Here is a 26,623-nt window from a genome sequence, read left to right on the forward strand (position 1 = left end):
ATCTGGACAATAACCAGGCTTGGGCTGGCAAGTGTCAAGTTACATTCGTGCCACACAAGTGTCAGGCAATGACCATCTCCTACAAGAGAGGATCTAACCATCACCCCTTGACATTCAATGGCATTGCCATCGCTGAATCCCCTACAATCAACATCCTGTGGGGGGGGTTACCATTGATCAGAAACTGAACTGGACTAGCCACATTAATATTGTGGCTACCAAGGCATTACAAAGACTAGGAATCCTATGGTGAGTAACTCGCAACCATTAACCACCCCCCCAAGCCTGTCAACCACCTACAAGGCACAAGTCAGGAGTGCAATGGAATATTCTTCACTTGCCTGGATGAGTGCAGCTCCAACACCACAAGAAGCTCAACACCACCCAGGACAAAGCAGCCCACTTGATTGCTCCTCCTTCCACAAATATTAAAAACCATCCACCATCGTCGAACAGTGGCAGCCAGGTGTCCATCTACAAGATGCACTGCAGAAACGCACCAAGGATCCTTCAACTGCACCTTCCAAACCCACAATCACTGCCATCTAGAAGGACAAGAGCAGCAGATACCTGGGAACCCCACCACCTGGAGGTTCCACTCCAAGTCACTCACCAGCCTGACTTAGAAATATATCGCTGTTCCTTCGCTGTCGCTGGGACAAAATCCTGAAACTCCCTCCCTAACAGCACAGTGGGTGTACCTACACCTGAAGGACTGCAGCAATTCAAGAAGACAACTCACCATCACGTTTTGAAGGGCAGGGCAACTAGGGATGGGCAATAAATGCAGGTCTAACCAGCGACACCCAAATCCCGTAAATGTATTGAAAACATTTTTTTAAATCCCTTCAGTCGAGGAATCAGCAGAGCTTTGAGATTCAGAGAGATCTGGGTGACTGAGCACATGAATCACAAAAGGCTCGTAAACAGGTACAGCAAGTAATTAGGAAAGCTAATAGAATGTTGTTTGTTGCAAGGGACATTAAATACTGATGGAGGGAGGTTAGGCTTCAGTTGTACAGGGCACTAGTGAGGTCACATTTGGAATATTGTGTACAGTATTGATCTCCTGATTTAAGGAAGGATGTAAATATATTTGATGCAGTTTGGAAAAGGTTTACCAAACTCATAGCAGGATGGCCGGGTTGTCGCATGAGGAAATGTTGGAGGCTCGGCTCGTATCCACTGTAGATTAGAAAAGTAAGAGGCGACTTGTTTGAAACATGAAAAATGAAATGAAATGAAAATCATTATTGTCACAAGTAGGCTTCAAATGAGGTTACTGTGAAAAGCCCCTAGTCACCACATTCCGGCACCTGTTCGGGGAGGCTGGTACGGGAATTGAACCGTGCTGCTGGCCTGCCTTGGTCTGCTTTAAAAGCCAGCTCTTTAGCCCTGTGCTAAACCAGCCCCTATATAAGATCCTGAGGGGACTTGACAGGGTGGATGCGGAGAGGAGATTTCTTCTCATGGGAGAATCTGGAGTTAGGGGTCACAGTCTAAAAATAAGGGGTTGCCCATTTAAGACGTAGATGAGAAGAATTTTTTTTAGGATATGGATTCTTTGGAACTCCCTTCCGCAAAAGGCACTGCAAGCAAAGTCTTTGAATATTTTTTTTTTAAGGTAGATAGATTATTTTTAAATAAGAGGGTGAAAGGTTATCGAGGCTAGGTGGGAGTTTACAATCAGATTAGCGTGGTCTTATTGTATGCCGGCATGCTCAAGGGGCCGAGTGGCCTACTCCCGCTCTTAATTTGAAAGCATCTTCTTGACATGTGAAGGAGGAGGACAATAGATGCATGGGAACACTACCACCACACTACAAGTTCCCCTGTAAACCGCAGAGCATTCTGACTTTAAAATATGTCGCCATTCCTTCGCTTTAAAAATTTTTTTATTTTTTTTTAAAAAAGAGTACCCAATTATTTTTTCCCCCAATTATGGGGCAATTTAGTGTGGCCATTCCACCTACCCTGCACATCTTTGGGTTGTAGGTGCAGGACTCCACACAGACAGTGACCCGGGGCCGAATCCGGGTCCTCTGCGCCGTGAGGCAGCAGTCCTAACAATTGCGCCACCGTGCTGCCCCCGCCGTTCCTTCGCTGCTGTGGGATCACACTTCCTAACAGCACTGTGGGTGTACTGACATCACCACAGCGGTTTGCAATGGTTCAAGAAGGTGGCTCACCAGCTTCTCAATGCCATTTAGGAATGGGCAACAACTGATGACCATCAACACCCACATCCCATGAAAGAATTTTTTTAAAACTGAGGTGGAGCATGGAGGGGGTCAGGGGGAAGCATTTTGCATAGAGAAGGAGCAAGGGGGTGGGAGAGGAGAGGAAGTAGAGAGTGTGCAGAGAACAGTGAAAGATAAAGGTGTAGTGTGGAGGACGGAGAGAACATGTGCAGAGGCAGAGAGGGTACAGCGCGTAGGTACACCCAACTGAACTGAGAATCAGGCAGAATTCCTGACTCACCAATTCCAGCGATCAGCCGCTCTCGAAAGTACATTAGGTGTAGTATAAACCAGAAATAGCCAGGCGCAAAGCCCTGCACTTGCCTTCAGCATTGACAGATCCTGGATGTTACATGACTTCGGCAGAAGTGTTGATAGGTGGTTAGTGTGAATGATTAAAACCTGGAAAACAAACAAAGAAAAATGACGGAGCTCTTTCAGACACAGTGCAGGCTCACACCAGTCACACAGCTGTCAATGAACAAAGGACATAAACCTCTCCTGAGGAGGTGAAACAGAATCAAAGGCAGTGAAACATTAACAGCTCACAAACAGGAAACTGAGGCTCTGCTACGAGGCTGAGTGAAACCAATGCCTGTGACCCACAGCACCAAAACTGCTGATCTTCTCTCACTAAGTGACCAATAGAGTTGGCGACATTGTTGAGAGAAATAGAAATTTCACCTTACGTGGGATTGAAGACGGCCTGTTGCAGGCTTGGACTGCTACCAGGAAGAGGGCCGGTGTCAGTAGCTAGGGAAGAGTTTGAGGCGAGGACTGAAGACAATGGCTTCAGTCATCCCAGTATTTAATTGGAGGAAATCTCTGCGCATCCAACACTTGATGTCAGATAAGCAATCTGATCATTTAGCAACACTGGAGTTGAGAGAGATGGTGGCAAGAGAGAGCTAGGTGTCATTGGTATTCGTGTGAAAACTAATGCTATGCCTTCTGCTGCTATCGCTGATGGGCAGCAGGTAAATGAGAAATAGGAGGGATTAACGATAGACCCTTGGGGAATGACAGAGGCAAATGGTGTGGGAGTGGGAAAATCAAATGCTGGTGATTCTCTGGATACAATTAGATAGAATAAAACCTGGCGAGTACAGACCTGCCAACTGGAGAATGTTAACTGAGCTATGAAAACGTTACCGCATGAGGGGGACCTGGCGGTCTCAGGGAGGGGCCGGGCAGGGCAGAGGGAGGGCTCAGGGAGGGGCCGGGCAGGGCAGAGGGAGGGCTCAGGGAGGGGCCGGGCAGGGCAGAGGGAGGGCTCAGGGAGGGGCCGGGCAGGGCAGAGGGAGGGCTCAGGGAGGGGCCGGGCAGGGCAGAGGGAGGGCTCAGGGAGGGGCCGGTCAGGGCAGAGGGAGGGCTCAGGGAGGGGCCGGGCAGGGCAGAGGGAGGGCTCAGGGAGGGGCCGGGCAGGGCAGAGGGAGGGCTCAGGGAGGGGCCGGGCAGGGCAGAGGGAGGGCTCAGGGAGGGGCCGGGCAGGGCAGAGGGAGGGCTCAGGGAGGGGCCGGGCAGGGCAGAGGGGCTCAGGGAGGGGCCGGGCAGGGCAGGAGGGCTCGGGGAGGGGCCGGGCAGGGCAGGAGGGCTCGGGGAGGGGCCGGGCAGGGCAGGAGGGCTCGGGGAGGGGCCGGGCAGGGCAGGAGGGCTCAGGGAGGGGCCGGGCAGGGCAGGAGGGCTCAGGGAGGGGCCGGGCAGGGCAGGAGGGCTCAGGGAGGGGCCGGGCAGGGCAGGAGGGCTCAGGGAGGGGCCGGGCAGGGCAGGAGGGCTCAGGGAGGGGCCGGGCAGGGCAGGAGGGCTCAGGGAGGGGCCGGGCAGGGCAGGAGGGCTCAGGGAGGGGCCGGGCAGGGCAGGAGGGCTCAGGGAGGGGCCGGGCAGGGCAGGAGGGCTCAGGGAGGGGCCGGGCAGGGCAGGAGGGCTCAGGGAGGGGCCGGGCAGGGCAGGAGGGCTCAGGGAGGGGCCGGGCAGGGCAGGAGGGCTCAGGGAGGGGCCGGGCAGGGCAGGAGGGCTCAGGGAGGGGCCGGGCAGGGCAGGAGGGCTCAGGGAGGGGCCGGGCAGGGCAGGAGGGCTCAGGGAGGGGCCGGGCAGGGCAGGAGGGCTCAGGGAGGGGCCGGGCAGGGCAGGAGGGCTCAGGGAGGGGCCGGGCAGGGCAGGAGGGCTCAGGGAGGGGCCGGGCAGGGCAGGAGGGCTCAGGGAGGGGCCGGGCAGGGCAGGAGGGCTCAGGGAGGGGCCGGGCAGGAGGGCTCAGGGAGGGGCCGGGCAGGAGGGCTCAGGGAGGGGCCGGGCAGGAGGGCTCAGGGAGGGGCCGGGCAGGAGGGCTCAGGGAGGGGCCGGGCAGGAGGGCTCAGGGAGGGGCCGGGCAGGAGGGCTCAGGGAGGGGCCGGGCAGGAGGGCTCAGGGAGGGGCCGGGCAGGAGGGCTCAGGGAGGGGCCGGGCAGGAGGGCTCAGGGAGGGGCCGGGCAGGAGGGCTCAGGGAGGGGCCCGGCAGGAGGGCTCAGGGAGGGGCCCGGCAGGAGGGCTCAGGGAGGGGCCCGGCAGGAGGGCTCAGGGAGGGGCTCGGCAGGAGGGCTCAGGGAGGGGCCCGGCAGGAGGGCTCAGGGAGGGGCCCGGCAGGAGGGCTCAGGGAGGGGCCCGGCAGGAGGGCTCAGGGAGGGGCCCGGCAGGAGGGCTCAGGGAGGGGCCCGGCAGGAGGGCTCAGGGAGGGGCCCGGCAGGAGGGCTCAGGGAGGGGCCCGGCAGGAGGGCTCAGGGAGGGGCCCGGCAGGAGGGCTCAGGGAGGGGCCCGGCAGGAGGGCTCAGGGAGGGGCCCGGCAGGAGGGCTCAGGGAGGGGCCCGGCAGGAGGGCTCAGGGAGGGGCCCGGCAGGAGGGCTCAGGGAGGGGCCCGGCAGGAGGGCTCAGGGAGGGGCCCGGCAGGAGGGCTCAGGGAGGGGCCCGGCAGGAGGGCTCAGGGAGGGGCCCGGCAGGAGGGCTCAGGGAGGGGCCCGGCAGGAGGGCTCAGGGAGGGGCCCGGCAGGAGGGCTCAGGGAGGGGCCCGGCAGGAGGGCTCAGGGAGGGGCCCGGCAGGAGGGCTCAGGGAGGGGCCCGGCAGGAGGGCTCAGGGAGGGGCCCGGCAGGAGGGCTCAGGGAGGGGCCCGGCAGGAGGGCTCAGGGAGGGGCCCGGCAGGAGGGCTCAGGGAGGGGCCCGGCAGGAGGGCTCAGGGAGGGGCCCGGCAGGAGGGCTCAGGGAGGGGCCCGGCAGGAGGGCTCAGGGAGGGGCCCGGCAGGAGGGCTCAGGGAGGGGCCCGGCAGGAGGGCTCAGGGAGGGGCCCGGCAGGAGGGCTCAGGGAGGGGCCCGGCAGGAGGGCTCAGGGAGGGGCCCGGCAGGAGGGCTCAGGGAGGGGCCCGGCAGGAGGGCTCAGGGAGGGGCCCGGCAGGAGGGCTCAGGGAGGGGCCCGGCAGGAGGGCTCAGGGAGGGGCCCGGCAGGAGGGCTCAGGGAGGGGCCCGGCAGGAGGGCTCAGGGAGGGGCCCGGCAGGAGGGCTCAGGGAGGGGCCCGGCAGGAGGGCTCAGGGAGGGGCCCGGCAGGAGGGCTCAGGGAGGGGCCCGGCAGGAGGGCTCAGGGAGGGGCCCGGCAGGAGGGCTCAGGGAGGGGCCCGGCAGGAGGGCTCAGGGAGGGGCCCGGCAGGAGGGCTCAGGGAGGGGCCGGGCAGGAGGGCTCAGGGAGGGGCCGGGCAGGAGGGCTCAGGGAGGGGCCCGGCAGGAGGGCTCAGGGAGGGGCCCGGCAGGAGGGCTCAGGGAGGGGCCCGGCAGGAGGGCTCAGGGAGGGGCCCGGCAGGAGGGCTCAGGGAGGGGCCCGGCAGGAGGGCTCAGGGAGGGGCCGGGCAGGAGGGCTCAGGGAGGGGCCCGGCAGGAGGGCTCAGGGAGGGGCCCGGCAGGAGGGCTCGGGGAGGGGCCCGGCAGGAGGGCTCGGGGAGGGGCCCGGCAGGAGGGCTCGGGGAGGGGCCGGGCAGGGCAGGAGGGCTCGGGGAGGGGCCCGGCAGGAGGGCTCGGGGAGGGGCCCGGCAGGAGGGCTCAGGGAGGGGCCCGGCAGGAGGGCTCAGGGAGGGGCCCGGCAGGAGGGCTCAGGGAGGGGCCCGGCAGGAGGGCTCAGGGAGGGGCCCGGCAGGAGGGCTCAGGGAGGGGCCCGGCAGGAGGGCTCAGGGAGGGGCCCGGCAGGAGGGCTCAGGGAGGGGCCCGGCAGGAGGGCTCAGGGAGGGGCCCGGCAGGAGGGCTCAGGGAGGGGCCCGGCAAGCGGGCACACTATGGTGCCGGGCAGGTGGGCATGAACATACAAATTCTTACCTTCTTCTGCAAGACCCTGCACATGGAAAAGACACTGACTGGAATCTGGTGGCACAAAATTGAAAATAAACACTACAGCAGCAGAATCCTCCAAATTACTTTAAAAATTCTATCACTCACTGAACATCCCCTGTAATTGTTGACACATTGCACTGTATGATCTTCGAACTGCAGCCTGTTACCCAGGCCCACTCAGTCACATTTGCTCACTTACAGCTCCAGCTGGAAGTAGGATCAGCTCGACTGATCTCCACTAACAAATGAACAGTGAGACAGAAACGGTCTATACCCAGCGCAGGAAAGGTTTCTTAATGACATACAGCACACGTTAGTGGCAGCAAGAAAAATGACTGAAATAATAATCAGGCATGTGTACATATTTTTTCCTCTTTCCTTTCCACCCTAAGTGGGGGGAGGAATATGCAGAGGGGGAAGGAACCCTCAATCCCAGCAGGGTATGCTATGCCAGTGTCAGGTACACAGTTAGCCCCACTCATTATTATTCACAGGCTAGCACCTAAGCGGGTTCTCTGTCAGGGTTCACTCCCACAAGGTGGTCCATGTGTCTGTAGTTGCGCCTCACCTCACAGTCTGTCCACATCCCACTCTAGAGACATGAGCACTGGGTGCACCGTCAAGAAGCGCAGATGAAGCAATAAGCCAAGGCACCGTCTGTCCTCTCATGTTAATGTAAAAGATCTCCGGGCTCTTTCAGAGAAGAGCAACATGGTTTCCCCAAAATGATTTGGTCAATATTCACCCCATCGTAGCGCCTGGTACCTTGCCATGTGCAAATCAGTGGCTGTCGTTCTCTGAATTGTGGCAACAGTTGACCAGAAAGTGGCATTGAGTCATTTACAGCAAAGAACGAGGCCAATCAGGCCACTGTATCATTGCTGGCTCTCTGTGGAGCAATCCAGTAAAACTCACACCCTGCTCTTTCTTCATCCAATGTCCTTGTGAAATCACCATCTCTGCCTCTACTAGCTGCATGGGCAGCAGGTTCCAGGTTAGTACCACTTGCTATGTGGCGATGAATGTAGAAATAATTATATATTATATTTGCGGCAGTAATATTATTAAACGCCTGGGTTAAGGCAGCCAGACTGTCGTAAAAGAGAGTTCATGATTCATTCCAAAGGTCATGATTCATTCCAACCATTTAATTGGTTTCAGATAAAGGTCGAATGGGATATTGTTATGACTGCTGGAGATTTGATTCCCTGGGAGTAGATAATTTATGAGGGGTTGTATTTAGTCCTCGCTAAGCAGGTCATGTGATAGTGGGATACAGATGACCGATTAATGGAGGAACCAGGTCTGTCTGTAGTTTTGCAGTTTGCCATAGGGTTTGAGTCTGACCAGACAGGGCAACCCGGTATCACAGTGGGTAGCACTGTTGCTTCACAGCTCCAAGGTCCCAGGTTCGATTCCCGGCTTGGGTCACTGTCTGTGCGGAGTCTGCACTTTCTTCCTGTATCTCAGTGAGTTTCCTCCGGGTGCTCCGGTTTCCTCCCTCAAGTCCCGAAAGACGTGCTTGTTAGGTGAATTGGACATTCAAAATTCTTCCTGTGCACCCGAACAGGCGCCGGAATGTGGCGACGAGTGAGGTTCACTAGGATGTTGCCTGGTGGAGGGCGCTAGCTATGAAGAGAGGTTGAGTAGATTAGGATTATTTTTATTAGAAAGACAAAGGTTGAGGGGGGACCTCATTGAGGTCTACAAAATAATGAGAGGTATAGACAGGGTGGATAGCAAGAAGCTTTTTCCCCAGAGTGGGGGACTCAATTACGGGGGGGTCACGAGTTCAAGGTGAGGGGGGAAAAGTTTAAGGGAGATACGCATGGAAAGTTCTTTACGCAGAGGGTGGTGGGTGCCTGGAACGCATTGCCGGCAGAGGTGGTAGAGGCGTCATTTAAGATGTATCTGGAGATACATGAATGGGAAGGGAGCAGAGGGATACAGATCCTTAGAAAATAGGCGACAGTTTTAGATATAGGATCTGGATCGGCAGGAGGGCCGAAGGGCCTGTTCTTGTGCTGTAATTTTTCTTTGTTTTCACATTAACTTAATTTGCAGTGTTAATGTAAGCCGGCTTGTGACAATAAAGATTATTATAGCAGGATGTTGAGTTGAACGACAGTTGAGCAGAAGTGTACTGAATCTGTTCTTGAAAGGGTCTCTCTCTTCAAAAGTCTCTACACAAGAACTGTTTAATTGATCATTGTGAAGCTTTTTCTCTTTGATGTTAATGTGGTTAATTCTGAGTTTAAATTAAAGTTTGTTTTGACATAAAAGATAGCTTATTGGTTAGAATCATCACTCTTGGTGTGACGTATCCTTTCCTCACAGTCTCACAAATTTAAAAAAAGTTGTTTGGAGTTCTCGTCCAATATCCTAACAAATGTTGGGGTCTAATCTGGGATCTTAACAGTGTAAAAAAACGTCCTCACATTTCCAATCCAACCCCCCTCCCGTATCTGATATCCAAAACCTCAAATATGTGCCCGCTGGTCCTTGTACCAACAGCTAACGGGAAGTTTTTCTTTGTCTATCTTATCCAATCCCTTCACAATCCTGTCCATATCCATCAAATCTCCCTCAATATCCTTTGTCCCAAGGAGAACAATCCCAGTTTCTGCAACCCCAACTGTGTGGCTAATCCCCACAACCCCCAATCCCAGGAAACATTCTGGTGTTTTAATAGATTGGCCACGAAAGCTGCTGTAGAGATGCAAGTACTTTCTCGAAAGTATTTCCCCAATGCAGCGTGCCTGCACCCACTTCAATCATACCCAACCACAGGACAAGCTGCCTCTCAGCCTATAGGAACAGGGGCTTCCCCGACCACAGCTTACCTCAGAAAGCTCGCACTTCGAGATGTCCAGGATATCATCTGCACCTGCCTCTCGGGCCTGCACAAAAGGGAAGGAGAGTTTTTAATGCTTTGAGCCCAGTCAAAATTTGACCAAAGTTGCAAGTTGTGCTTTCAAACAAACGGAGGAGTGGAGCTGGAGACCACCCCTCACACTCTCATCGGCCACAGTGTGAGACGACGTTCACACACCCTTCATTAACAATACCACTGTTATTGTGTCATGATAAAGTAACCATAACGGGTTGGAAATGGGACATTTCTCTATCCACTATCTGCACGAAGAAGCCACCTGTTTGTCGGAGGGCCAACGCGTGAATTAAAGTAAGGTGGAGTGAGGCGGTGAGAGAGAGAATTACAATACACATGTATTGAGTGACCAATTTAGGTGATGCAAACAGGAGAAGAGATACAAGTTCATAAGGGAGGTGGAAATCTACAGATATGATGATGGGGAGAAATGAAGTAGGGCAGCAAGAGACTTGTATGTGGCAGAAACATTGATATAGACTCGCTGGCCTGAATGGTCTGTTTGGTGCTGCCAAGATGGTTGTAACCTACAGCAGACACCAGTGCTCCAACGGTGCTAGAAATACAGAATATGCCACATGGCACAGTAGCGCTGTTGCAGCCTTGATGTAGATTCGTAAAGAATTACAGAGCCAAAGCGCCAAACATCTCCACCAACCGTCGTCTCCTGTCCACCCCCCCGCCTCCCCAAATCACTGATTTAGAATCTTCTAACATTCAGTGATAAACAGCAGCCCTCCAAGTGGACTGTGAAATCTAACAGACAACATCAAAAGGAGGACAGGGAAGAATCATTCCCCTTCACCTGCCAAGCTCCAGATATTGCACAAGAAGATACAGCAGAGAAACTGGTCATTCAGCCCAATTAGTCTCTGCTTGTTATATCTTTCGGTTCACTTCTTCTTCACATACTCATCTAATTTCCTATTTGAAGCAACCAAGCTATTTGCCTGGACTACTTCCCGTAGCAGCAAGTCCCACCTTCAAACCAAACAGAAACTTCTCCGTATTTCTCAATTTGATTCATTAGGAACTATCTGGCATTTACAGCCCCTCAATTTGGATACTGTTTTAAAATTAGGGGTCATCCTGATAGGACAGAGATGAGGAGATTTTTTTTTTCTCACGAGGACGTTGGAAATCTCTGCCTCAGGAGGCAGTGGAAGTGAGATCACAGAATATTTTTACGGCAGAGGTAAATAGATTCTGGTTAGGCAAGGGAGTCAAACATTATCGGGGGTAGATGGGTAAGTGGAACTCAAAACATACAGATCAGCCATCGTCATACTGAATGATGGAAAAGGTTTGAGGGGCCGAATGGCCTACTTGTGCACCTATTTCCTGTGTTCGTATAAGTGGAAATATTCTTCCCATATCCCGGTTAATAATCTAACAATGGATTCCCTTTTTAAAATATTTAACCTTCAGCTTGAACCTTGTGGTGGAGAGCCTTGAAGTGGAGCTATGGGCAGCAGGTAGCACAGTGGTTAGAACTGTTGCTTCACAACACCAGGGTCCCGGGTTCGATTCCCGGCTTGGGTCACTATCTGTGCAGAGTCTGCACATTCTCCCCATGGCAGCGTGGGTTTCCTCCGTGTGCTCCGGTTTCCTCCCACAAGTCCCGAAAGACGTGCTGTTAGGTGATTTGGACATTTTGAATACTCCCTCCATGTACCCAAACAGGCGCCGGAATGTGGCGACTAGGGGCTTTTCACAGTATCTTCATGTAAGCCTACTTGTGACAATAAATATTAAAAGCTACCCATGGTCAAACAGCCGCTTATTCATAGAAAGGTGCCCAGCCTTACTCTACACTTGTAGCCACAATTAAGCACAATCTCCCAGAATGTTAATGGTTCGAGATAGGGCGGTTGAAGGGGACCATTGAAGGGGACCATTGAAGGGGAGAGGAATTTTCTCTTCTGACTGGCTGGCAAAGTGGCACAAATATTATTTGTAACTTGCCAGCTGGAGCCCAGTTATGATTATGTGAGAATCGACAGGAACAGACCATCAAACCAATGCACATCATTAAAATGTACCACACAATTGCCCAGGAACCTTACTCAATATATATTCGACAATGAGCAGTGGAGTGTCTAGCGATCTAATGATGGGTAAATAAAACTCAAGTGCTTTAAACGGAGAAAAGTGCTATTGTCTGCACATCTAGTTATGATAATCATCTCAATTGTGCTGCTGGCTGGTCAGTCTCCCCCTTTTCACCTACAAGCATACAGTTTGCAGCAAATGTTCTCGACCCATCACCTCTAGTTTCACCAGAATGAAGGTTCTCGTTCTCATCAAATCCCTGCAGGATCTCCCCTTTGTTGATATCTGATCTTCTCCTGCTCTCTATCCTTACTACACTAATCTTACTTGTTTTGTCATTCTCCGGTTCCTCATGGGCCGTTTCTTCAATCATTTCAGCTTGCCCTCTGCATCCTCCTCAGCCTCACTGCCGTGCCAACCCTCTCCCATAAAAATTCCCTTCTGAGCCTCTTTCCCATCTCTCATTAGCCACTCCAGCTAAAAAAGCCCCAGCAGATTTTCACACAACAGGGACCACAGAAACGTATGCAAGTCGGTGTTAATACTTCACCCAAAATCAATGAACTCGGACACAGATGATAACATTGGATAAGTGAAGTAAGCAGAATGAGGCAGCACTGGAATCAACCAACACTCCTCACTGGACAAGTGAGACAGGCAGCCAGAGAGTCATCGCTCTACATCAGAATGAGATATTCCAGCAGAGAGTGTTTCCCCAGCTGGAGAATACAGATCTCTGTATTCGCTCTCAAATGGCTGATGGAGATGGGGAGAATGGCAACTGTAATTTTACATTCAGCAGGTTAGGCCAGATGGAGGTGTCAGCTGTAAGCGAGAATATCACTTGTGATTAGAGCGGTACAAGGGTATTAGGTGGCCCAAGTGAACCTTTGGCCTTGTGCCTCCTCCTCCCAATTCACTTTCAAAATGAACATCGGGCATTAGTAAAGTAAGAAAGGTCACCATAGGCCCCAGGTGACCAGAGGCTGCTTTTCCCTTTGACGGGGAGAGCTGACTGGTGGTGATTTAACCTGAGGATCATCACACTTCAGGCACGGGGCAAGGTTGAGAAGGCAGGGCCTTCATGAATAACCTCAGCCAGTTCGGGAATTGAACCTACGCTTTTGGCCTCCCTCTGCATCACGAACTAGCTATCCAGCCAACATTGTGCATTGGTATGAACAAAAATGCAGTATTTATAATTACAGATTTATTTTACATGAAAAAGAACAATATTATGATGCTGATTGCACATTCTCACTGTTTTACATGTTTCAAAGGATATGTACCAGAAGAAATACACATTATAATCTGCAATACAGCTCACAAGATGTGTGCGTGTTCCTGTAACACCCCCAGAGATAATTTTACGTAAAATTTACTGAAACAATAATCAGTACGACAGAGTGGGCCAGATTAAATTAAGTTCTTTGGTGTTAGTTACTGATTTACAGTTTAGGAATAGTCATGTAGATATACAAATTTGTAAACCTGTCACCAACAGAATGAGGAATATATGATGACATCTTGGGAATCTAGAAGCACGTCAATATATGGGAATCTAGAAGTAGATTGTTTGGTTTATAGCAGAGCTAGACCTTTCAGTTCCACTGCTGAAGTCTATTTGTTTACTTAGGCAGTTTCAGGGGTTTGTCAAACTTGCCTAGAAGTTGCACAGACGCAGAATGCGATGCTTCATTTGTATTTGTGGATCAGATTTGTTGTATATTCTATGGTCCGTCCTGAGCACATTGCAGAATTTTGAACTTTCCATTTAGTCACCCTGTTTTGTAAATGTATGGGTTAGTCCGGGGGGGGGGGGGGGGGGGGGGGGAGCTCTCACCCAGAGATCAAACTGAATTCAAACTGCCTTGCTGTCAGCAATCACTCCATCGCCTTTCACACATAAACCTGTTTTAAATGGGGCAGAAACTCTTCAATGAAGGTGGTGGGAAAAACAGGACAGCTGTCATCAGCTTGAAGAGACGAGACTGAAGCTTCTTTATGGGGGAAGGATATAAACTCCCATTGGATTAAAGTGTCTGAGGGATTTAAATCATTGAGATGTTAAATGTTGACAAAGGAGAGTCAGAGCCATTTAGACCCAGCCAAGTGTCCCCTCACCCAGTCCCCCCCACCCCAACAGCCTCACCTCAGTTCCCCTCGCACCTCCCCCACACTTTCTCTCCCCCCTCCCCCTCTGTCTATGCTCACTACTCTCTTACCCTCAGTCTCTTGCTCCCCCCTCAATCTCCCCCCCTCCTTCTCCTCTCTTCCCACCTCTCCTTCTCCTCTCTTCCCACCTCTCCTTCTCCTCTCTTCCCACCTCTCCTTCTCCTCCCCCTTCCTCTCTCTCCATCCGTCTTCTTCCGCCTTTCTCACCCCTCTTCCCCCTCTCCTTCTCTTCTCTTCTCCCCTCACTCTGCCCCCTCTTCCTCACCAGGCACATCTGATATTCCAGCCGTTTCCGCGCTTCTTCATTCTGCTGCTTCTTCTTCCTGGAGAAGAGCATCATCTCGGTCCGAGGCTCCGCCAGTCCCGGCGCGGGGGTCTTGGTCCCGGGCAGCAGCTCAGAGCTTTGTGGGGGAGGGACCTTCACCGCCTCCCCCCCGGTTCAGATCCGAACTGCCTCGGTTCCCGTCCACCCGAAGTGGCGACTGAGCCCGGATCGAGTTCCGCCTCACCTCACTCCTCCAGCGCCAACAAGCACCCACCGCGAGGCAAGAGGTTCCGCTCCCACCAAGCGGAGTCAGCAATCCTGACCTCCCAAACTCCCAACGCCAACGAGGAGAATGTAAAGAGGTGCCCCCCTCTCCCGTTCCCTCCAAACTCCCGTGAGAGACAGGAGAATAAGGCTAACTGTCATCCTGTGTGAATGTTGATGAAATGTTCCACGCCTTGCAGATTTTTTTTGGGTTGTGGATCATTTCCAATAGAGTGACCGTTTGGGTTTTAAACCCCGGGGTGTTGTGCCTCACACAAGATGGCGGCGCGGTGGTGCCACTCGGAGCTGGCGGCCGGCGTTGGGCGGGTATATAAGGCGGTGGCGCCGGGCAAGCCGCCCTCTTACTGCGCCCGTCAGCGAAGGTGCAACTTCTGCTCGGTCGTCCCGAATCCGGGTTCATCCGACACCCAAACCGCTCGCCGGTGCAGTAAACGCCGCCAGGATGCCTCCTAAATTCGACCCCAACGAAATTAAAATCGGTGTGTACGCAGGGAGTCCGGCGGCGGGGCTGGGTTTTTGGGGCGGGGGGGGGAAAGGGAGCCCGGGCTGAGGCCTCTCCGGACACGTGTGTGTTAGGGCTCTTCCGCCGGGCCGCGGGCTCCCGGCTCAGGACAGGCCAGCCCGGGTAAGTGTTTGTTCATCGCTGTTCGGGCAGCAGCAGCCCAAGGTTCAGATTCCACAGGAACAGGAGGAGGCCATTAGGCCCGTCCAGCCGGCTCCACCATTCAATACGATCACCGCTGCTCCCACAATTCAATGCCTTTTACACCCAATATCCAAATATCCCTTTACCGTATTATTTAATCAGGAATCTTATCTGAACCTCATTTTGAACATGTGTATTGACTGAGTTTCCACAGCCCTCCAGAGTTGGGGAATTCCAAAGATTCACCACTCTGTGCATGGTAGCATAGTGGTTAACACTATGCTGGTTTAGCTCACTGGGCTAAATCGCTGGCTTTTAAAGCAGGCCAGCAGCACGGTTTGATTCCCCTACCAGCCTCCCCGGACTGGTGCCGTAATGTGGCGACTAGGGCCTTTTCACAGTAAATTCATTGAAGCCTACTTGTGACAATAAGCGATTTTCATTTCATTTTTCAACACTGTTGCTTCACAGTGCCATGGTCCCAGGTTTGATTCCTGCTTGGGCCACTGTCTGTGCAGAGTCTGCACGTTCTCCCCGTGTCTGAGTGGGTTTCCTCCAGGTGTTCTGGTTTCCTCCCACAAGTCCCAAAAGATGTGCTTGTTAGGTGAATTGGATGTTCTAAATTCCCCCTCCATGTACCTGGACAGGATCTGTAGTGTAGCGACTAGGGGATTTTCCACAGTAACTTCATTGCAGTGTTAATGTAAACCTACTTGTGACAATAATAAAGATTATTAAATAAATTCCTGCTCCTCTTGGTCCCAAGATCCCTTATTTAAAAACTGCCCTGTGGTTCTAGACTTCCACCAGGGGAAATGTCTTACCTGCGTTTACCCTGTCTTGAGTATTTTTTAGGTTTCATTCTTTGAAACTCTAGGGAATATGGGGCCCAGTTTTCTCAATCTCTCTTCATAAGTCCTGCCGATCCCGGAATAAATCTTTGCGCTCCCTCTATGGCAATAATATCCTTTTTGAGGTAAGGACCAAAATTGCACAGTAATCCAGGTACAGTCTAACCAAGCTTCTTTACAATTGAAGCATGACCTCACTACTCTTGTGCTTGAATCTCAAAGGCTAACATTCCATTGCTGCACCTGCATGCTTGCCTTCAGTGACGTGTGGAGGACACCCAGGTGGTCCCTTTGTACATCTACACTTTCTAATTTCTTGCCATTTAGGAAATACTCTGCTGATCTGTTCCTTATCCCAAAGTGGTTTAACTCCCTTTTTTTCCTCGAACAATCTTGACAGGATTTTAAACTGCAACCCATGCAGAGACTTAAATTATCAGGCTGCTCCATTGCACTGGTTCCCTTTTATTGTATTGTCTGCAACCTAGCGGTTAGTGTCCTGCATTAGCTTCATTTCAAATTAATGCACATGAAGAAACGCTGGATAAATCCCTGCCTTTCCATTTGTGTTTTGGAAATTATGTTGTACGCCAGGTCCATTTATACAGAATGGTTACCAAAGTAAATCTTAAGTGTTCAGTGTTTAGTTCTTTTAAGTAAAGGCACGCAGTAAGTACTTCTCTTTGAAAGAGATTGAGCAACAATGTTAATACATGTTATGAACGCCAATGACATGCCCAACATGAGAAATGTCTTCACTCGGAAGGTTTGAGTTTTTGGTGATCTGTCTGATGAATGTGGATGTACACTGAGTTTATACTCCAGTCGATAGGCATTTGAAAATGAAACTATGTCAAATTCTGGCTGCACTTTTTATCAAATGGCAAAGCAGGCTTGAAGGGCCTTGTAAGGCCTAATCTTTCGGGCATCACTGGTTGAAATCCTCTACTAATCCAACACCCATTCTCAGCATTCCTTCAATGTGAGGACTGGCACGACTCAAGAAGATTCATTACCCCCATCGGAGGACAGCTGGGGATGGATGATTTTCCCAAGAATGAAGAGATTTCTTGAGTTTCACTTGCGCTTGTTCATACTCAAACAGCTCCAGTATTGCATCTAGTTGAATATTGGATTGTCAGGATTTTCTTGCCACTTCATAGAAATCGATTACAGCATTCAGTTCCAGTGTCCAGGGAAAAGCAGGGTTATAGGACTAGGCGACCTTCTCTTGCCGAGAACCAGCATAGACAGAAATGCAAGTGAAATTAAACTGTTACTGCAGATTATTAAAGACCAGTAAGAAGTCTTACAACACCAGGTTAAAGTCCAACAGGTTTGTTTCTAATCACTAGCTTTCGGAGTGCAGCTCCTTCTTCAGGTGAACTGTTCCATTCACCTGAGGAAGGAGCAGTGCTCCGAAAGCTAATGATTCGAAACAAACCTGTTGGACTTTAACCTGGTGTTGTCAGACTTCTTACTGTGCTCAACCTCAGTTCAACGCTGGCATCACATCATTATTAAAAACCAATGTAGGAGCAGGTATGAAGTGTAGAATTTTTAATTAAAATGATATCTGGATGGTAATTGCCTGGCCTTGGCTCCCCAAATTATAAATAAATATCAGGATATCAAGTTGAATCTGGATTCATTTTTCAAATTAGCTCTCTAGTCCTCAAGGGGTAGTGATTATTCATTTACTCAATAAAATCATGTAATATTCAAGAGTTTTGAGGGAGCGGCAGCCAAGGTAAAAAGTCAATTTAAAATTTGAGCTTCTTTGTATTGAATTTATAGTGCCGAGTTAAAGAAAGCTTGTTTGCAAAGGCTGGTTTTGTAGAATGCTAGCCCTGTCCCTCAATTCATACAACAAAATGAGGACTCGTGCATCTAGGGAATTCTGATGAATTAGCAGTTTTGTTTGTTAAGTGTACCCGTTTGACTGTCGTTGTGTTTCCACAGTATTCCTCCGATGCACTGGGGGTGAAGTTGGTGCCACCTCATCTCTGGCCCCCAAGATTGGCCCACTGGGTCTGGTGAGTGTTTGCACCCTTTACACGATTTGAAGATGGCTGCTAGCAGGTCTTTTCTATTGTTAATTTTGCCTTATTTTCCCCCCCACACCCTGTTTAGTCTCCCAAGAAGGTAGGAGATGACATTGCCAAGGCTACAGGTGACTGGAAAGGTCTGCGAATCACGATCAAGCTGACTATTCAGAACCGACAGGCACAGGTAAAGGTGGGGGGTTGTGTGTGTGTAAGTTGTTGCATGTTACTTGTGCCTCGACGAACCCCTTTTCAGGTGTAGCAGGCTGAATTTCCTATCAATCATGTATTAAAGCCTACCTGAAAAGCAGTGCAACAATACCTGGGGTTCCCAGGTATTCGAGAAGGGTACAACAAAGCAGTTTTCTGCTGTGACAGTGCAATGTTTTCTAAGTTTTTAAAAAATTTAGAGTACCCAATTCGTTTTTTCCAATTAAGGGGCAATTTAGCCTGGTCAATCCACCTACCCTGCACATCTTTGGGTTATGGGGGTTAAACCCACGCAAACATGGGGAGAATGTGCAAACTCCACACGGACAGTGACCCAGAGCCGGGATCGAACATGGGACCTCAGTGCCGTGAGGCAGCAATGCTAACCACTGTGCTGCCAATGGTTTCTAAATTAATACACTAATACACACCCTACTTTGATTGTTGAGATATTCTGGGTAAGACATTTGCTTGTCTCTGCTGCCTTGTTGCCCAAATAAAGCCATAGTTGCTGCTTTTCCCAAGTCACTGTCTTTGCTTCCTGCCAAAATCTTTGTATTGCCCAGTGCGCAGCTGAGCCTTGCTTGTACATTTGATCCATTATAAAATCCCAGGTGGCAGGCTATTTGTTTGTAGGTGATGTCAAATCCTAACTAGTGTGTTCACAAAATGTGCATGAACAGTCCTGTTTACCAGAAGATGCTAATTCATGATGGGAATAGGAGCCCTGATGATTATTTCCACTGTCCCCTGGGTCAGTAGTCATGCCAATGTGACATCACTGATCATTGAATCCCTACAGTGCAGAAGGAGGCCATTTGGCCCATTGGATCTGCATAAACCCTTTGAAAGAGCACCCTACCAATGCCATATCTCCTGTCCTATCGTCATAACCCCACCATCCTTTGGACATTAAAGGGCAATTTAGCATAACCAATCCACCTAAACTGCACATCTTTAGACTGCGGGAGGATAACGGAGCGCCTGGAAAAACCCACGCAGACACTGGGAGAATGTACAGTCACCCAAAGTCAGAATCAAACTCTGGTCCCTGGTGCTGTGAGGTAGCAGTGCTAACCACTGTGCTGGCATTCGACTGATCAGGAAGAGACATTCTCAGAAAACAAGTGTGTGTAGGACTTGACTCTGTCTTGAACTGCATATAGTCGGTTGAATCGAAGTTGAGGTGTGGCCAATCCACCTAACCTGCACATCTTTGGACTATGGGAGGAAACGGGAGGAACCCACGCAGACACTGGGAGAACGTGCAAACTATTAAACAGATAGTCACCCATGACTGGGATCAGTCCCTTGCGCTGTGAGGCAGCAGTGTTAATCACTGGCCACCATGCTGCCCAACATTTTGAAAGCATCCCTGGGGACAGGTAATCTGGAAAGTACCTTGCAGAATATTTGTGAAGGTGGTTGAGATTCATTATCTTGATGTGATTTAGATGTTGAGTAATTGAGACAAGTGTATGGCTTGGTGGTAGGGAAGATTTTGTACCTGAATCTATTGTAGTTACAGTTGTTAGAACCTGCTTTCAAAGCATTTGAGTTTTACTGTTACTGGTGTGCATGGGTTGGGTGGAGAAAGGTTTTTTCTGTATTCTTCGCAGGCAGTGCGTGTGCAATCCTTTCTATTAATGGCAGCTAAAAGATCTTCCTGAACTCTTCTGTGCATTTGACATAACATGAATGATGTGGGTCAGCGCAGTAGCATTGTGGATAGCACAATTGCTTCACAGCTCCAGGGTCCCAGGTTCGATTCCGGCTTGGGTCACTGTCTGTGCGGAGTCTGCACATCCTCCCCGTGTGTGCGTGGGTTTCCTCCGGGTGCTCCGGTTTCCTCCCACAGTCCAAAGATGTGCAGGTTGGGTGGATTGGCCATGCTAAATTGCCCTTGGTGTCCAAAATTGCCCATAGTGTTGGGTGGGGTTACTGGGTTATGGGGATAGGGTGGAGGTGTTGACCTTGGGTAGGGTGCTCTTTCCAAGAGCCGGTGCAGACTCGATGGGCCGAATGGCCTCCTTCAGCTCTGTAAATTCTATGATAATCTATGTAGTTGAGCAAGCTGAAATGAGTGGGTATGTTTTTATTAGAAGTCTAGTTTTGTTTTGTGTTCGTCACAGTATCCTGCACTGACAGCTATATTTCATTCATAGATTGAGGTTGTTCCATCCGCCTCTGCTCTCATCATCAAGGCCCTGAAGGAACCACCCCGTGACAGGAAAAAGCAAAAGAACAGTAAGTAAAAATGCTGGGGGGAGTCTATGCTTTTCAGTTTGTGTAAAAGAATCAATTGCGTTCTCCCTGCTAGACAAGTTTAAAGTCAAACATTAGTTTGATGATTTTTGAACTTGTCCTCGCTCATGCAGCTGAAGCAGAAACTAGGATAGAGTCTGTCATTCACTGCATTGAATTAACTTGCTGGTGATATAGTTGCCCACTGACAACAAGCCAACTGTATGTGTATTAACTCTTGATTCTGTTTTCTTTTTCTAGTTAAACACACTGGCAGCATCACCTTTGATGAGGTGGTTAGTATTGCTCGACAGATGAGGCACCGTTCTCTGGCCAGGGAACTTTCAGGTGGGCACTGACTGCCAATGTAGTGGGCAATGACATGTACCATTTACTTCTGTAAATATCAAATTTTGGGATTTATTATTTTATGCAAAATGAGTCTCAATAGAATTCACAAGGTAATGGGGAAATTCCTCAGCAGCTGTTTACTGTTTTTATTGAGGAGCCCACCCCCCATTTTTCTATACCCCACGAGAGGAACCAGGAAAATCAGCTGGGCCGAAGGTTTCAATGCTACTTGAGGGAAAGGGAAGGACCACTCTGTTGGAAAATGTCATGTTGGCAACTTGGTGCAGGGGTTTACACAGTTAGCATTCCTCCCCTGGAAGGCTGAGGGCAATGATTGAGGACACAAGGCCCAGGTGAGGTTTTTTTCTGGAAGTTGGTCCCTGCATCCTCCTACTTCCATTCCTGCTGTTCGTTCGTGTTTTTTTTCCTGGTGATCTCCATTTTCTCCCCAAACACGATCAATCTTCATTCTTCCTGCATTAATTGACAAGTAGGAACTGGGGAAATATGGTTAGGTGTAAAGTTTGAATCAATAATGGATTTTACACTTTGAGCTTTAAAAAACTTAGGGTTAATTTTGTAAGATATGGGAATCTGGTTTTAAGCCAAAATCATGGGGTTGATTTTTACACCAGATCAGCTTTTACATCATGTGTGTACATACAGAATTTGATGGAATAGGCTCTTTGTAACCACCACAGGAACAGTAAAGGAAATCCTTGGAACTGCTCAGTCCATTGGTTGCAACATTGATGGCAAACACCCCCACAGTATGATTGAGGATATCAACCAGGGCAAGCTTGAGTGTCCTTCTGTAAGTTGATTTTCTTGGATTGCCTTGAACGGAAGTTCATTTCTGATCCAGGTTTTGCCAAGTCACTAATATTGTTTTTTTTTCTTCCAACAGGAATGAAGTGGGGGTGCAGTAAAACATTACCAAATAAAGTTTAAAAAAATGAACCTGTCTGTAGCCTTTCAATTCTAATCTAAGTCAGCAAGTTTAGTCACCACTTTCATCAATTCCTGAACGTTTGCCTAACTAGAATTGTACATGGTACAAAAGTACATTAGGAGGGATAATACTAGATCATTCTGGACAAATTCATTTTGCGGGACTTGTTGCAACTTATTGAATTCAGTTTGTTGATTTATGGGTTTATTTACTATACTCCAGTTCTGACAAGATGCTGGATGATTTTAATATGCTGTAAACTCGGGTGGCAAGGTTTTTCCCCCCCATCGTAGAACATATTTTTTGCACTCAAGTGCAGAGGATTAGAATCCTTCTGTCAGCATTCAGTACAACGGCTGCACGCCAAATCTGCCCCAATCTTAAAGCATATTTCAATTTTCTGCACCAGCCACCATTGTTAGTTTTGTGGATTTTGCACAGTGCTCACCTGGGTGTTTGCTGCAAGAGGTTGGGCGGTGGGTCTGAAATCACCTTGTGGGCAACCAGAACACAGGGTTTCTTCAAACTGCAGGTTGTGACTGTGGGTGGGTCACGGTTGGGTGTTGGGAAGCGATCGGTTGCGGCATTCTCAAGCATGGGAGAAGCGGCTAACAGCTGTAAACGGCTTTTAAAATTGAATGAAACAATCTCCCAGGCAGGGAGCAGGTTACACGCGCAGCACATAGCTGTTAGCGCTAAATCGCAGAGTTGGAGTTTAGAAGGATGGGGGTTTCAATTTCTTATTGAAACTTGCAGGATACTGAGGCCTGGATAAAGTGGACGTGGAGAGGATGTTTCCACTAGTAGGAAAAACTAGAACCAGAGGGGACAACCTCAGACTGAAGGGCTGATCCTTTAAAACAGAGATGAGGAGGAATTTCTTCAGCCAGAGGGTGGTGAATCTGTAGAACTATGCCGCAGAAGACGAGGCCAAATCACTGAGTATCTTAAGACCGAGATAGATAGGTTGTTGATTAATAAGGGGATCAGGGGTTATGGGGATGAGAAAAGTATCAGTGCGAAAAGGCACAGGGGGCATTTCCATGAGGCGGCTAGGAATAGCCCCTCGACTAGCCCCCAAGGGAGTTTTTTTCTGTCCAGGCAGGGGCTTGCCCAGATGGAATACCATTGCACACCGTGTCCTCCAGACCATGAGTGCCATCGGGTCCGAGCATGACTGTTTTGAGGTCTCGGGTGGCATTGGCCATGATGTGGATATCCACCGCCACTCATTGTGCTAACGCACGAGTGTCATCCAGCCCACACCTCTGCCACCCAGCATCTCTCTTAGGGGCTGATTCCCCACAATCCTAGCCGCCCCACGGAAATGCCCTCTGTGCCTTTTCGCACTATGTGGAGGGGTTTCCTGTACGGGCTCATGCTGCATAACCTTCACCTCCTTACATGGTCACGCTGGCAGCTGCAGCTTGCACCTCTGCCAGCCACACAATTATATTGGTGGAGGTGTGGATTCCTGAGTAGCGACTCCTTGGAGGGGAGAGCTGTGGAGCGAGGTGATCATGCTCCAGACTTTGAGCAGGTCCTGGTAAAGGATGGCCAGCACCTGCAGAGGGTAGCAAAGACCCTGCAAATCTATGAACAGGAGCTGCATGTCATAATTCAGGCCGTGCACCCGGCAGAAGAAATGCATCACCAAAGCACACCCATCATGGAGGAGCTAAGTCGCACGTTCAGCAGCTCCCGCTAGGAACGGACTTTTGGGCTCTTTTTAGGGCCCCTAGCAGTACTTGAGTCAGCAACATTTCCCCAGCAGCGTATGGCCTGGACCAGGAGTTGGGCGAGTAAAAAAAGTGGTAGCAAAGCCAAAGCAGGTGCGAGGGAAGAAGCACAAGATGGCGGCAGGCGGAGACCAGGCAGCATGGAGGCAGTGGGCGCAGGAGCAGCAGGAGGCTCTTCAGCGCTGCTTCAGGGAGCTTAAAGCAGAGCTGCTGGAGCCGATGAAGGCTTCGATTGATAAGCTGCTGGAGACCCAGACGGCCCAGGGGTGGCAATCCGAGAGGTCCGGCAAAAGGTCTCCGAAAACGAGGACGAGATCTTAGGCCTCACGGTGGAGGCGCTCCATAAAAAATGGCAGGAGAGGTTCGAGGAGATGGAGAACCATTCGAGGTGGAAAAATCTGCGGATCCTGGGCCTTCCGGAGGGGCTGGAGGAGTCGGACGTGGGGGCCTATGTGGTCACCATGTTAAATTCACTGATGGGAGCTGAGTCCTTTCAGGGGGCCCTGGAGCTGGAGGGGGCCCACAGAGTATTGGCGAGGAGGCCCAAGCCTAATGAGCCGCCATGGGCGGTGCTGGTGCGGTTCCACAGGTTTGCTGACCGGGAGTGTGTGCTCAGGTGAGCCAAGAAGGAGCGGAGCAGCAGGTGGGAGAACACGGAGGTACGGATCTACCAGGATTGGAGTGCGGAGGTGGCGAAGAAGAGGGCCGGGTACAACCGGACGAAGGCGGTGCTACATAGGAAGGGAGTGAAGTTCGGCATACTGCAGCCGGCTCATATGTGGGTCACCTACAAGGACCGACACTTTTACTTTGAGTCCCCGGAGGAGGCTTGGGCCTTTGTACAGGCTGAAAAATTGGACTCAAACTGAGGGTTGGGTACGGGGATTTGCGTGTAGCTGTGTTACATTTTTTGGGGGGGGGGTTCTCTGTTTATTGTTGGTTCTTTGTTGCTTTTAGGGTCGGTGAGGCACTGTTTTTGCTTGGGTCTGTCGGATGGGCTCGGGGAGGGGGGCAGACCTGCAGGGTGGGGGGCTGATGGCGGGAAGGGGGGGGGGGGGTTGGAGCCCTGCGAGGGGACCGCGCCGGTAAAGGGAGCTACGTCAGAGGAAGCGGGGTCGGGCAGGTGGAAAGCGCGGGCTTCTTCCCGCGCTGAAGGGGGCGGGGCCGGAGCTGGGAAGCATAGGCTTTTTCCTGCGCTGAGATCGGTAGGGGGAGGAGGAGAACCTACTGGTGGGCAATGGGTGTTGGATCCGGCACTGGATCGATCCAGATCTAGGATGGGTAGGAGACCAGCGGCAGCTCAGGTACTGAGGGGGTTTATGGACCAGATGGGAGGAGTTGACCCATGGAGGTTTGCGAGACCGAGGGTCAGGGAATTTTCATTCTCCCATGTGCATAAAGCCTATTCCCGGATTGATTTTTTTGTTATGAGTAGGGCGCTGATTGCGAGAGTGGAGGATACTGAGTACTCGGCGATAGCCATTTCTGATCATGCCCCGCATTGGGTGGAGCTCGAGCTGGGGGAAGAGAGAGACCAGCGCCCGCTTTGGTGCTTAGAGGTGGGGTTGCTGGCGGACCCGAGGATGTATTGAGAGGTACCTGGAGGCCAATGACAATGGGGAGGTCCGAGTGGGGATGGTCTGGGAGGCGGTGGTTAGGGGAGAGTTGATCTCCATTTGGGTCCAGTGGGAGAGGAGAGAGCAGAGGGAGAGGTTGGTGGGGGAGATGGTGAGGGTGGACAGGAGGTATGCAGAGGCTCCGGAGGAGGGATTGCTTAGGGAGCGGCGTAGTCTCCAGGCCGAATTTGACCTGTTGACCACCAGGAGGGCGGAAGTGCAGTTGAGGAAGGCACAGGGGGCGGTGTATGAATATGGGGAAAAGGCAAGCCGGATGCTGGCGCACCAGCTTCGGTAGCGAGATGCAGCTAGGGAGATCGGTGGAGTTAAGGATAGGGGAGGGAATGTGGTGCGAAGTGGGGTAGACATCAATGGGGTCTTCAGGGACTTCCACGAGGAACTGTATCGGTCAGAACCCCCATTGGAGGAGGGAGGGATGGGGCGTTTTCTGGACCGGCTTAGATTCCCAAGGGTGGAGGAGGGACTGGGGGCGCCGGTTGGGTTGGAGAAGTTGGTTAAAGGGATAGGGAGCATGCAGCCGGGGAAGGCGCCGGGACCGGGTGGGTTCCCGGTCGAATTCTATAAGACGTATGCAGACCTGCTGGGCCCTCTGTTAGTTAGGACATTCAACGAGGCAGGAGAAGGAGCGGCTTTGCCTCCGACGATGTCTCGGGCGCTGATTTCCTTGATCCTTAAGCGGGACAAGGATCCTCTGCAATGTGGGTCATACAGGCCGATCTCACTCTTAAATGTAGACGCCAAGTTGTTGGTGAAGGTTTTAGCCACGAGGATCGAGGACTGTGTGCCGCAGGTTAGTCACGAGGATCAAACGGGGTTCGTGAAAGGGAGGCAGTTGAATACTAATATACGGAAGCTCTTGAATGTTATAATGATGCCGGCGGTAGAAGGGGAGGCGAAGATAGTTGTGGCGCTAGATGCGGAGAAGGCTTTTGATAGGGTCGAGTGGGGGTACTTGTGGGAGGTGCTGAAAAGTTTCGGGTTTGGGGAGGGGTTTGTCAGGTGGGTGAGGCTGTTATGAGGCCCTGGTGGCAAGTGTGGCCACGAATAGGAGGAGGTCGGAGTATTTTCAGCTATACCGAGGGATGAGGCAGGGGTGTCCCTTGTCCCTTGTCCCCCCTGCTCTTTGCGCTGGCAATTGAACCCCTGGCCATGGCGTTGAGGGAGTTGAGGAATTGAAGGGGGCTTGTGCGAGGTGGGGAGGAACACAGTGTCGCTCTATGCAGATGACTTGTTGTATGTGGCGGACCCGGTTGGGGGGGGGGGGGGATGCCGGAGGTAATGAGGATTCTCAGGGAGTTTGGGGATTTCTCAGGGTACAAGCTCAACATGGGGAAGAGTGAGCTGTTTGTTGTTCACCCAGGGGACCAGGAGGGGGGGATTGATGAGCTCCCACTAAAAAGGGCGGAGAGGAGCTTCGGGTACTTGGGGGTCCAGGTGGCCAGGAGCTGGGGGCCTTGCATAAGCTTAACCTCACGAGGCTGGTGGAGCAAATGGAGGAGGAGTTTAAGAGGTGGGACATGCTGCCGCTGTCTTTGGTGGGTAGGGTGCAGTCAGTCTACCCTGACTGCACCCGGCGGGGGGGGGGGGAGAATTGACGGCGGGCTCCTGAGTTGGCACAGGGCAGGTATCAGGAGGATGGGGGACCTGTTTGTGGATGGGAAGTTCGCAAGCCTGGGTGAGCTGGAGGAGAAGTTCGGGCTC

The 26,623-nt window shown here is 51.6% G+C and overlaps 2 protein-coding genes across 8 annotated transcripts in view; one reads left to right on the forward strand and one right to left on the reverse strand.

Annotated features, from left to right (window-relative positions):
* Positions 1–14,237, reverse strand: part of lrsam1 (leucine rich repeat and sterile alpha motif containing 1) — a 112,627-nt gene extending 98,390 nt beyond the window's left edge. For all 6 annotated transcript variants that reach the window (XR_005458558.1, XR_005458557.1, XM_038782632.1 and 3 more), the window contains exons 1-4: positions 13,963–14,237; positions 9,424–9,480; positions 6,566–6,610; positions 2,565–2,642 (exon numbers count right to left, since the gene is read on the reverse strand). Coding sequence is in view for 4 of the 6 variants with exons in the window: in XM_038782632.1 (XP_038638560.1) it covers positions 2,565–2,642; positions 6,566–6,610; positions 9,424–9,480; positions 13,963–14,037 (255 nt within the window). In the remaining 2 variants the exon portion in view is untranslated. The remainder of the gene's footprint in view (positions 1–2,564; positions 2,643–6,565; positions 6,611–9,423; positions 9,481–13,962) is intronic.
* Positions 14,238–14,523: 286 nt separating this feature from the next.
* On the forward strand, positions 14,524–21,554 carry rpl12 (ribosomal protein L12). Of its 2 annotated transcripts, XM_038782634.1 has the most exons (7): positions 14,524–14,726; positions 17,707–17,780; positions 17,878–17,976; positions 20,165–20,246; positions 20,505–20,591; positions 21,296–21,408; positions 21,502–21,554. In XM_038782634.1, exons 1-7 carry the CDS (start codon positions 14,690–14,692, stop codon positions 21,505–21,507), a joined length of 498 nt encoding a protein of 165 aa, XP_038638562.1. In that variant the 5' UTR covers positions 14,524–14,689; the 3' UTR covers positions 21,508–21,554. The 2 variants fall into 2 exon arrangements, with proteins under 2 accessions (XP_038638562.1, XP_038638561.1); XM_038782633.1 differs by lacking the exon at positions 21,502–21,554 and having other exon boundaries at positions 21,296–21,417.
* The last annotated feature ends 5,069 nt before the right edge of the window (positions 21,555–26,623 follow it).

This window comes from Scyliorhinus canicula, chromosome 21 (assembly GCF_902713615.1).
Source record: "Scyliorhinus canicula chromosome 21, sScyCan1.1, whole genome shotgun sequence".
NCBI classification, from domain to species: domain Eukaryota; kingdom Metazoa; phylum Chordata; class Chondrichthyes; order Carcharhiniformes; family Scyliorhinidae; genus Scyliorhinus; species Scyliorhinus canicula.

Excerpts from the sequence above, each read along its gene's own strand:
- rpl12 (XM_038782633.1), top strand. The coding sequence starts at position 14,690 with ATGCCTCCTAAATTCGACCCCAACGAAATTAAAATCG. Across the intron at positions 17,977-20,164 it reads TTCAGAACCGACAGGCACAG|ATTGAGGTTGTTCCATCCGC; the intron begins GTAAAGGTGGGG and ends TTTCATTCATAG. Across the intron at positions 20,247-20,504 it reads CAGGAAAAAGCAAAAGAACA|TTAAACACACTGGCAGCATC; the intron begins GTAAGTAAAAAT and ends TTCTTTTTCTAG.